Source organism: Procambarus clarkii, chromosome 9 (genome assembly GCF_040958095.1).
Source record: "Procambarus clarkii isolate CNS0578487 chromosome 9, FALCON_Pclarkii_2.0, whole genome shotgun sequence".
Taxonomy (NCBI): Eukaryota; Metazoa; Arthropoda; class Malacostraca; order Decapoda; family Cambaridae; genus Procambarus; species Procambarus clarkii.
Genome location: NC_091158.1, coordinates 30018137 through 30031021, shown reverse-complemented (window position 1 = coordinate 30031021; position 12885 = coordinate 30018137). Strand labels below are relative to the sequence as shown.

General features: G+C 46.3%; 1 protein-coding gene across 1 annotated transcript in view; it reads right to left on the bottom strand.

Moving 5' to 3' along the window:
• LOC123766273 (UDP-glycosyltransferase UGT5) overlaps positions 1-12885 on the bottom strand; it is a 47413-nt gene that overhangs the window by 28952 nt on the left and 5576 nt on the right. The window contains exon 4 of the mRNA XM_045755344.2: positions 10358-10522. Within this exon, the coding sequence (XP_045611300.1) occupies positions 10358-10522 (165 nt within the window). The remainder of the gene's footprint in view (positions 1-10357; positions 10523-12885) is intronic.

Here is a 12885-nt window from a genome sequence, read left to right as displayed (position 1 = left end):
CACATTCTAGAGAGAGTACGTAAATTTGCTAATGGCAATCTATTGAAAGCTTAGGAGAGGATGAAGACTCATTTTGACCAAAGCAGCAAAATAAGGAAATTTAACCCAGGAGACTTCGTGTTGGCATATTTTCCTATCCCAGGTTCTCCATTGCAAAACAAGTTTTCAGGACCCTTCCGCATCAAGGAGTGCAGGAACAACCACAACTACGTTCTTGAGACTCCAGATAGGCGGCGAAAGACCCAGTTGTGCGACGTCAACCTCCTGAAGTTGTATCAAGGTAATCCCCCCCACTGTGTTGGTATCATTATCCACCTTTAAAGGTCCATACCTCCACAGTGAGACCTTCCCTGCTTCTCCTCCCGAAAGCACTAACACTGAGTCAGTGCCTTCCAACTCGGAAATCCTTAATGATCTTCATACCTATTTGCAGGACAGTAATAGTGTTCCTCTCATCAGAATCTACAAGGAACATCAGAAATTGTTCAGCGATGATCCCCAGGAGTGTAATGTGGTTCAGCACGACATCCAGCTATTCCTTGACACCCGGCCGATTCGTCAACCTATCTACACATTCAGCCCGAGCAAAAAGGAAGTTATGCGTTCTGAAGAACAGTACCTCCTGGATCATGGGCTGGCCACCCCTTGTGAGTCCCCTTGGGCCTCACCCTGCATCTTGGTGCCGAAACTGTACCGTAAAGTGAGGCTGTGTACCGATTACCGGAAATTGAATCTTGTGACTGTCAAGGATGCTTAGCCATTACCTAAAATAGATGACATCCTTGACGCCATTGGTAATGCTCGGTATTTACCCAAACTAGACTTACTCAATGGATACTACCAAGTATGTTTGACAGAACGAGCTAAGGAAATATCTGCCTTCACCACACACCTTTTGGCCTTTACAGATATGAACGCCTTCCATTTGGACTATGTAATGCCCCGGCCACCTTCCAGCGAGCTGTCAACCGCGTCATACATGGCTTAGATAACACTTACGCCTACTTGGATGATATGGTTGTGGCAACCAACACCTGGAACGAACATCTGCTCCAGCTGCAACGATTGTTCGCCAAGCTACTGACAGCCGGCCTCACCATCAACTTGGGCAAGTCCACCTTTGCTAAAGGTAAAGTGCGTTATCTTGGTCATGTGAGAGGGAGTGGCAGCCTAGCTCCGTTAAACACACACACTCAAGCCATCCAGCATTACCCACAGCCTCCCACCAGGAAGCAGCTCCTGCGCTTCCTTGGTCTTGCCTCCTACTACCGTAGGTTTGTGAAGAATTTTAGTACGGTGGTGACACCATTGATCACTTTAACCAGCCCCAAGCAACGGTATCATTAGACCATTCAGCAAACCATTGCTTTTGAACAACTTAAATCTCTGCTCTGTTCTAATCCCATTCTCGCCTCGCCAGATATCACGAAGCCTTTCATCCTCCATGTCGACGCCAGTGGTACTGGCATCGTGGGCGTCCTGATGCAACAACGAGGCGAGGAGGTTCTCCCTGTTAGCTACTACAACTACAAGTTAAAACCTCACCAGAAGAATTACAGCACTATCGAAAAGGAACTCCTCTCCATCGTCCTGAACTTACAGCACTTTGCATCTTACCTACAAAATGCTCGGTCTATCACCATCTACTCGGACCACAATCCCCTACGCTTCTTGCAGCAAGCCCAATTCAACAATCAACGACTTCTACGATGCGCGTTGTATCTGCAGAATTTCAACCTGGAGATCTTCTACATCAAGGGTTCTGACAACATCATAGCAGACGCCCTCTCCAGAGTCTATGAGGTAGAGGCAGCTACACCTACCACTCTACCATCTGAAGACGTAATTTCACCTATTAGAGCAGGCTTCGGGGGAGAGTTGTGACGGTAATCTCTTTCAAGAGAGATTGAGCCAGCTCTTCCCTACATAAAGTTACTTATATATATACAACAATAAGATGCTACCTTCAAGATATGTCTACCAGTAGCACAAAACGTTTTGTCCAGGAGGCAAACGTACCCTAAACTCCCCCCTACTCCACACTCCCTCCATGCCGGCTCCGTCATCAACCAGCAAGTAAGTAAGTAATTATCAAAAGAAGGCACCAAACCGGGAAGGCTATGTAGCACCATCAAATACGCAAAATAATCAGAGGGCGCTAAATATCACCAAGGATGCCAATACGAGAACAAAAACGCATAAGGCGAACGATATCAAAAGTATCCGAGTCACCAAGAATTCTATCGAGGGACAGGTGACCGCGAGGGGCGGTCGGAAAGCAAGACACACGCTCGTCCTGGAAGTCAGGACTTTCAAGAAAGACATGCACGACCGTAAGAGGGAAAATGCAACTAGGACAATAAGGAGCAGGGCGGCGCTCCATCAAGTGACCATGGGTTAAGCGAGTATGGCCAATACGCAACCTCGCCAGAGCTGTTTCCCACCGCCGGTTACGGTGGAAGGAGGACGGCCACGAGGAAACACAACATTTAAGAGTACGTAGCTTGTTACCAGTAACAGACAACCAAGAAGCCTGCCAACGGGTAAGGACTGAGGATTGGATAACCGGGTAAAAGTCAGAATACGGGATGCCTTTACGAGAGATGGGACAAGAGCGGACAGCTTCCTTGGCGGCAGCATCCGCACGCTCATTTAAAGACACACCAATATGGCTGGGAACCCAACAAAACTGAACCGACTTAAATTTACTGTGAACGAGAAACAGCCAATGCTGGATCTCGACAACTACTGGATGAACCGGATTAAAGGACCCAAGAGCCATGAGGGCACTACGAGAGTCAACAACAACTACAAAGGAAGATTGACAACGAGAAAGCAGGAGACGAAGAGCATAGAGAATAGCATAAAGTTCCGCTGTAAAGATGCTAGTCTCCGGAGGCAAGCGACACATATAAGTGCGATCAGGAAAAACAACAGAGTAGCCAACACCGTCCGCTGACTTAGACCCATCGGTGAAGACAGAAACGGAGCGGGAGTGAGAAGAAAAGTGCTCGAGGAAAAGGCGTTTTAGAACCGTAGGAGGGGTAAAAGCTTTAGTGATACGGGTCAAGGATGTACAAAACCGCGGAAGAGGGACCCTCCACGGGGGCAAAGAACGAACAACACGAGGAGAAACATCAGAAATACGAACGGAAAGAGAATCCTGTAGGCGAGATAACCGGACAGAAAGAGGGAGGTGGTGAAGAGGAACAGGAACCGCAGGAGGGGTAAAAGTTAAAGCACGACAGAGGCGAGAGGAAGGATGTTGCAAGGACCGCGCAAGATAGCGAAGACAGTAGCGATCACGGCGGTCCTGGAGAGACAGGAAGCCAGTGTCAACATACAAGCTGAGGATGGGGGTCGAACGAAAGGCACCAGAACTGAGGCGCAACCCAGTATGGTGCAAAGCATCAAGACGGCGAAGAGTAGAAGGAGAAGCAGACGAGTAAGCAGGGCAACCATAATCGAGCTTAGACAGGACAAGAGAGAAATGTAAAGCAAGGAGAGTGCGCCTATCTGCCCCCCAAGAAGTATGGGACAAGACCCGAAGGAGGGTAAGGGCCTTAGAGCACTGAACACGGAGGTAAGAGATATGGGGAGACCAAGACAAACGAGTGTCAAGGAATAACCCCAAAAGCTTCGCGGAATCTTTGTATTCAAGGGGATGACCATAAAGGGACAAAGAGGGACGAAGAACAACCCGTTTCCGCATAAAAGTCCTGGCACAAGCCTTAGAAGTAGAGAACTTGAAGCCATGATCTGTGGCCCAAGACGACACGGCATCAATTGCAAGTTGAAGCCGGCGTTGAAGGAGAGGCGAATCATCACCCTGACAACAAAGGGTAAGATCATCGACATAGAGAGCGGAGAAGACACCAGAAGGAAGAGAAGAAAGAAGACCATTGAGGGCAACAAGAAAAAGAGTAGTGCTCAGAACACTACCCTGGGGCACACCTTCGTATTGCTGAAAAGAGGGAGAGAGGGCGGTACCAAGGCGCACCCGAAAGGAACGACGAGAGAGGAAGCTGCGGAGAAAGAGAGGGAGATGACCACGAAGGCCAAAAGAATGAAGTTGAGATAGCATATGATAACGCCAAGTGGTGTCGTAAGCCTTTTCCAGGTCAAAAAGGACGGCAACAACGGAGGTCTTCGCAGCAAAAGCAGTACGAATATAGACCTCCAAGTTCACCAGGACATCTGTCGTGCTGCGGCACTTGCGGAAACCAAATTGAGAAGGGGAGAGGAGGTGATGGTGTTCCAGGAACCACATCAGACGAACGTTAACCATACGTTCAAAGAGTTTGCAGACACAACTTGTGAGAGCAATAGGGCGAAAGTCCTTAGGGGAAGTACCCAGTGACCCCGGTTTGCGAACAGGGAGGACAACGGCATCGAGCCAGTCCTCAGGGACTGACGACGACTCCCAGATCCGATTATACAGACTCAGTAAATACTGAGACGTGCTCGGAGGGAGATGGCGAAGCATCTCATAATGAATACCATCGGAGCCCGCCGCCGTAGAACCGCAGAGGGCCAGGGCAGAACGAAGTTCAGAGAGAGAGAGAAGGGATCATTATAGGGAAGCTGAAGATGAGTTCAGAAATCTAAAGGACGAGACTCAAGGACAGGTTTACGAAGAAGGAAAGATTGGGGAAGATGAAGACCAGAGCTAACAGAAGAAAAGTGGGAACCCAGTTCGGAAGCGACCTGCAACGGGTCCGCCACAAGAGTATCATGGAGGTGAAGAACCGGTGAAACATCGGGAACGAACTTACCCGCTATCTTGCGGATACGCTTCCAGATCTGGGCCAGAGGGGTTTTGGACGTAATTGTTGAGACATAAGATGCCCAACATTCACGTTTAGCCGTACGGATGGCCCTACGGGCCACCGCACTCGCTTTCCGAAAGAAAAGAAAAGAATCGGTCGTCTGCCTACGGCGGTGCCTCTTCCAGGCTGCACGCTTACAGCGGATAGCCCGAGCACAGTCCGCATTCCACCAGGGAACGCACTTCCGTGGGCCCCGGGAGGAAGAGCGAGGGATAGAGCGGAGGGCAGTGTTGAAGACAGTGTCATGAAAAAGGAGGAGAGCGCGAGAGAGAGGCAGAAGGGAGAAGTCAGAGAGAGTAGCACTGAGGAAAAATAGGGTCCAGTCCGCCTTAGCAAACTGCCACCTAGGGAAAGAGAGGGAAGGGCGAAAAGAGAAAAAGGAAACAAGGATGGGGAAATGATCACTTCCATGGAGGTCATCAAGAACCTGCCACGTGAAATCTAAGTAAAGAGAAGAAGAGCAGAGAGAAAGATCAAGACAAGAAAGGGTGCGAGTCCGAGAGTCCAAATGAGTGGGCTCACCAGAATTCAGAAGAGACAGGGAAGAAGAGAGGAGAAATGGCTCAAGAAGGCGTCCCCGGGTATTCATCAGAACGTCACCCCAAAGAGAATGACGACAATTGAAGTCACCCAGCAGGAGCACAGGCTCCGGCAAGGAGTCTAGGAGGTGTTTCAAATCAGGAAGTGAAAGCGGGACACTCGGGGGGAGATAAATGGAACAAACAGTGTACCATTTCCCCACAAAGACACGAGCAGCAGAACAATGGAGAGGTGAAGGAAAAAGTAAAGGAACAAAGGGAACATCAGCACGAATCAAAAGAGCAGAAGAATTAGAAGCCCCAGCAACAGCTGGGGGGGGGGGGGGGGAGAGAAAGGAATAGCCACGAAAACGACCAGGACGAGCACCAAGCATCGGCTCCTGGAGACAGACACAAAGGGGCGAAAACCGCGAAATCAGAAGTTGGAGTTCGAGGAAATTAGCGTAATAACCTCGAACGTTCCATTGAAGAATGGACAACGACGAGAAGAGAAAGGACAAAAACAGAGAACAAGGAAGAGACAAAGGCGAAAGAGCAACAGAGCACGTTAAAGAATATCAGGGTCAGCAAAGTCAGGGTTAGGGGGCATGGGTAAACTGAGCAAAGACGGAGGGAAGGAAACGGGAGAACAGATCAGAGGTGGGCGGGCAGGGTCCGGAGGAGGAGGAGGAGGAGGAAGAGGAGGAGACAACGGAGAGGAGCAGGCAAGGACAGCAGCAGGAAGAGGAGGGGTAGAAAGGGGGGAGCGTACCTCAGCAACGGCAGCAACTGAGAGGGAAGCGGGGGCTAAAGAAACCTCCATAGCAGGAACAGGGGGCGCAACCACCGAAATGGGAGGGGAAGGAGCGAGAGAGGCAGAAGTAGGGGCCGAGGAAGAAAGCGAAACCTTCTTACCCGCCGGGGAGGAGGAAGAAGTGGAGCCAGGTTTACGCTTCTGACGTAAAGAGACAGGTGTTCCAGCAACCACGTACTGGGCAACGGATTCTAGCGTCTCAACAGGAGAAGCTGAACGAGAGCACACCTGACGGCCGTTTGGAGAGCGATGGACATCAGCCCGCACCGACAGGCGGCGGGGAGAGTCAAGAGACGGAGGGGAAGGATGGGAAGGAGGAACGGAGGGAGACGAGGAAGAAGACACAGGAGACACGACAGACCGGGTAGAAGGAAGGGGAACCCCAGACAGAGGACTAGGAGGAGGATCCTTCGGGAGAGAACCCAAAGGAACAGAGGAGGGGGCAGTGGGCGCATCAGGGTCCAAGGCCCGGAAACGGTTGTGAGTCTGAGGAAGGCGGGAAGGACGAGGAGAGGAAGAGCGCAACACGCGAGCATAAGAGATATTAGCATAAGGCGGGAGCCAGCGAACCTGGCGTCTCGCCTCAGGAAAAGATAAACGCTCCCGGTGCTTCAAGTTGAGGGAGTTGCCCACGAAGCAGGACCAAACAAGGCTTGATAGGTAGCAGAACTGGAAGGAATCGAGCGAGGGCGGCCGTGACGAGGACGGCGGTGAGAACCCCCAGAGAGAGAGGGGTTAAAAGGCGCAGCAGTTACAACTAGAGAAGGAGTCGCGCCAGGGGACGAGGTAGTCACCACTGGGGGCTTGGGACTCGACCCAACCACAGAGAAAGGAGGGGAGCCAGGGGAAGGAGTCAGAGAGGCCAAAGGAGGAGCAAGGTCGGGGCCCAATGCAGCGGAGGCTACAGAGCCCGGTCTTCCAATACGGACCGACTCGGGGGCTTGGTCGCCCACCCCATGAGCCTGAGAAGGTAAACCAGAAGCAGCCGAAACAGGGGTTATCATCATTACGAAAAGAAGAATTCAGTCACGAATGTGCCCCCACACCCACCATGGAGCCACTATTAGAGGCAGGACACCCAACAAGAAGATATCGCCGATCTTGCCGGGGCCTCCTAGGGGTGCGTCGTGAGTATACGCCCCACAAACGACACCTTAAGAAACCGACAGTCCGTCGAGATCGGGTTCAGTGACGAAAGGGGGATTGACAATAAAAGGTTCCCCTCGCTCTCGACGTCGGGTACTACAGTTCTACGGGTGCAAGAGTATGCCTCCTCAAGCACCCGGGCATCAAAATAGAAGAAGTCCAAGGGAAGAACTAGAACGAGCAAAAGGTCGGCAGGAAACGGCAAGCAGATAGGAGGAGAGGGGGGAGAAAAACGAAACAGAAGGAAAAGGAAAAGATGCCCAGCAGAATTGGAGAGGACGGCAGCAGAAGCACAAGGCTAGAAAAGGACAGAGGACTGTCCCAAGGAGCATCACACTCCGACAGCCGCCCACTAAGCCCCCACACGGCGACAACGAGCTGAGCGGGGAGGGGTCATCAACCAGCAAACTACCATTCCCAGCCTGCCTGCTTCTGATTGGTGACCCACCGACTGCACACCTGCACCTCAGCGCCCTCTACTTAGTTGATGTCTAGGCTTGAACCAGTCATTGAAGTTAGAATATCTAACTATCTAACAACTAACTGATATACGCTCTGTCTATCAGGTGGATGTTTCTCAGCTAGCTCTTTATTCTCAGCACCTGCTTATTTCATTTTGTCGTTATATTATAGAGTAACGTCATCCCTGTTCTTAATTTTTGTTAATTTTTTTACTTGTTTGTTTGCACTGTACATAGCCAAGGAATTGTCTTTGTTTTTAATTTGCTTTCAATTTAATGAAAGTTTCATTATTCATACCATGTGTTTTGCGAGTATTCCCTTACTTTACCACAGACAACAGCCAAGCAGTTGATCTTTTTTTCTTTAATGTGATAGGCATTGACACCAGCCATTAGGAGGACTGCCGAACATCTACACTCATTTTCCCGTCACAAATATATATATATATATATATTATATATATTGTGACGGGAAAGTGTTGGAGTGTTGATGTTCGGCAGTCCTCCCATGGCAGGTGTCAAAGCCTGGTCACACTTAAAACAAAAATATAGACTGCTTACGTGTTGTCTGTGGTAAGCGAGAGGGAGGAACACGTAAAACACAAAGTATGAACAATGAAACTTTAATATATATACTTTAAACATAAATGAAAATAAAGACAAATCTTGGGCAAATGACTAATGAAATAAAATGACAAAGATAAATACAAAAAAACACAATAGATTAAATAATGTTGAAATGGTGCTGAGAATATCGGCTATGGCTGAAACCTCCCTTCGTATACGAGCTAATGAGCTAGTATGCCAGAGAGAGATGTCAACGCTAAGAGCACAAGGAATATTCTGAAGTTGATAGCTGGTCAGGCTCAGACGTCGACTCGTGTAGAGGGCGCTGAATTGCGGTGTGCAGGTGTGCGGCTGGCAAGTCACCAATCAGGGGCAGGCAAGCTGGTGAAGGGTAGTTAGCTGGTTTGATGACGAGCCGGCGTGTGGAGGGTGTGTGGAGTGGGGGGAATTGGGTACGTTTTGCCTCCTGGTCAAAACGTTTTGTGCTACTGGTGACATCAGCACTGGTTTTGTGCTGGCTACATCTTGGATGTAGCATCTTATACTTGTATCTTTGGCGCAACTTGAAGTAGGGAAGAGCAGGCTCAATCTCTCTTGAAAGAGATTATCGTCACAATATATATATATATATATATATATATATATATATATATATATATATATATATATATATATATATATGTCGTACCTAGTAGCCAGAACGCACTTCTATGCCTACTATGCAAGGCCCAATTTGCCTAATAAGCCAAGTTTTCATGAATTACTTGTTTTTCGACTACCTAACCTACCTAACCTAACCTAACCTAACTTTTTCGGCTACCTAACCTAACCTAACCTATAAAGATAGGTTAGGTTAGGTTAGGTAGGGTTGGTTAGGTTCGGTCATATATCTACGTTAATTTTAACTCCAATAAAAAAAAATTGACCTCATACGTAATGAAATGGGTAGCTTTATCATTTGATAAGAAAAAAATTAGAGAAAATATATTAATTCATGAAAACTTGGCTTATTAGGCAAATCGGGCCTTGAATAGTAGGCTGAGAAGTGAGTTCTGGCTACTAGGTACGACATATATATATATATATATATATATATATATATATATATATATATATATATATATATATATATATATATATATATGTCGTACCTAGTAGCCAGAACGCACTTCTCAGCCTACTATACAAGGCCAAATTTGCCTAATAAGCCAAGTTTTCCTGAATTAATATATTTTCTCTAATTTTTTTCTTATGAAATGATAAAGCTACCCATTTCATTCTGTATGCAATCATTTTTTTTTTATTGGAGTTAAAATTAACGTAGATATATGACTGAACCTAACCAACCCTACCTAACCTAACCTAACCTATCTTTATAGGTTAGGTTTGGTTAGGTAGCCGAAAAAGTTAGGTTAGGTTAGGTTAGGTAGGTTAGGTAGTTGAAAAACAATTAATTCGTGAAAACTTGGCTTATTAGGTAAATCGGGCCTTGCATAGTAGGCTGAGAAGTGAGTTCTGGCTACTAGGTACGACATATATATATATATATATATATATATATATATGTATATAAGTTATGCTCAAACGTCACCCGCCACCGCTAATGTGTCTGTGTCACGGGGCCTGTGAGGACGCTCGACCTCTCTCTGCCAGACGGTCACATTGGTTAAGTTACTTTTATTCTCCGTACTTAGGTAGTGCAGTCAGGGAGTTGTTGACTTCAGAATAATTAATATAATAATAGACATATCATGACTCTCTCAGTTTATCACCACCAATCATAACAGCTTATCAGTGAACAAGGGATATAAACTAAGAACTTTCTCGGCTGATGGTTCTAGAACCACTTACAAACATCAGGTATATTTGTTTCAGTTGTAACGCCAGAAGGACTTAACATCTATAGCTACCATCTTTTACAGGGGAAGTCAATGAACAATCACCAACTCATCTGCAGGAAACCAATGGGTTACCAACTCAACTGGAGAAAACCAGTCAACTGTGTGTGTGTGGCCAACTCACTTGGGGAAGAGAGGTTCCAGGTACACAGTGCATGGAGCCCACCTCCACCTGGGAGGGCAGGAGGGGCACAGGAATATGGTTGCCGAAGTTAGAGTTGAGGAGAGCCAGGCTGACGTTCCTCTCAATCTCCAGCAGCGGAGGCAGGTCCGGGAAGATGGCCGACACCTGAGTGGTTCCCGCCATGGTTAACATTTTAACAATTACAATCGTACAGTTATGCATCTGCTAACCTCTCTGCATTAGAGCATGACAAAATAAGAATACATTGTACACCAGTTCATACCCATCACTGCTATTTATATCTTCATACAATCACTGCTATATGAATACATTATTCACCAGTTCATATACAAACACTGCTATATGAATACATTATTCACCAGTTCATATACAATCACTGCTATATGAATACATTATTCACAAGTTCATTCCAAATACTGCTACACGAGTACATTGCACCCGTTCATACACAATCATTGTTATATGAATACATTATACACCTGCTGAAACCCATCACAGCAATATAGAAACATATAAACTACCTGAGATAAGGGAGCTAATATCGAACCATGAACCACTGGAGGAGTTTGAGATTACCGGTGTAAGGAAGCATTTACTAGAGTTGGATGTGCCAAAGCCTATAGGCTCCGACGGTATCTCACCGTGGATACTCAAAGAAGTAGCAGAAGTACTGTGCCTGCCATTCTCCATGGTGTATAACAAATCACTGGTAACAGGAGAACTGTCAACAATTTGAAAGACGGCTAATGTAGTCCAATTTCACAGGAAGGGATGACAGACAGGAAGCACTAAACTACAGGCCAGTCTTCTAACTTTTATACCATACAAAGTTACTTGATCGGAAATGTTATCAATAGATGTTTCGGTTCTGTTGATAATGTTAGGAAAATGGCTGATGTCAATCATCTTGTTAACACAAGCTCCGTTGTTATAATGTTGGGGCCCCGATCTATGTGATAATGAAGGCCTGCAGATAATTTATCTACTGCTGGGACTTGGATGGTGAGAATGAAGAGGAGATTCTATCAGAACTAGTTGATCAACATGTCATCGTGATGAGTCTATAACTAATCTTGTTAATGGTGAATGTAGAACCATCCCATTAATTAATATTCTTTTTGGTACATCAAAACTGCACAAACATTTCCCTGTCAGTCATGAACACCTTGTGGTTCGACCTGTCCTACTCCGTTCCCTCAGATGCCTCTCATACCACAAGTACGGTCATAAGTCATTTGTTTGAAATATTTAAACTTATGATGTAGTAATTGGTCCATATTGGGTACAGGGAACTGCGCATCGAAGATTACTAATTGCTGTAGCTCCCAACACAGTGGCGAACATGCTTATTGGTTACTATGTCAAAGGCTCTCCAGCAGTCCATAAAATGCCATCTGTCCACCATACTCATTAGTGCTTTATCTTTGTAACCTGGTCGTAGAATTTTATTAGATCTGTGAGGCAAGATTTGCCATCAAACCCATATTAATGGTGAGTCATAAAATTCCTTGTCTCAAGATGTTTCTAGGTTTTTCTCACGATCTTCTCCATCACCTTGCATGGTGTACAGGTTAAGGACACTGACCTGTAGTTCAGTGCCTCTTGCATGTCGTTTTTTTAATATTGGGACTACATTAGCTGTCTTCCATATTTCGCGCAGGTCTCCTGTTTCCAGTGACTTGCACTATAGCGAGTGGCCAGCAAGATGCTTCTACACTCTCTTTTACAATCCATTGAGAGAATCCGTCAGGTCCAACAACCTTTCACACGTCCAGATCCAACAGATATCTCCTAACTACATCTCTGGTAATTTCGAACCCTTCCAAAGCTGCATGGTTTATAGCTACCTCACTTAATTCAGAAACATCTCGTTCTACTGTGAAGACCTTCTGGAATATTTTGTTGAGTTCTTCACACACCTAATTGTCATTCTCTGTGTATCTGTCCTCACCCATTCTAAGTCTCATCACCTGTTCTTTCACTGTTGTTTTCCTCCTAATGTGACTGGGGAGCAGTTTTTGGTCTTATAGAGCCCATGTTGTATTGGGGTTTCTGCAGCAATTGTGTCCATGCTGGTTATGACACTAATTACATCTACGGTTTTGACATGTTCTATTTCTTGCTTATTTGTGCTAAATGTAGTAAGCCAAATGAAATTTTTTGTAGAACAAATCGTCTATACACAACCATATCATCACTATACATATTCTGATCTTCAACACCGAAATAATTGGCAGACATAAATATTAGAATAGACAGAGCAAAGACATTACATCTTAAATTCTTATCTATCAACAGCAAGCTTGCACTTAGGTACATCTTACCGTTCTCAACACCAAACAAAACTCACATCGTGCCTACTGCCCCAGCTAATATCAACTGTGTAAAACCAGCTAATATGGAGAAAGGTGCTAGCTACCGGTGAGGACAAACGTGTGTTGCTATGCTAATGTTCATTACTTGGTTTTTGAATTGTGGGATTATTGGTTGCCGTGAGACTGGCTTGT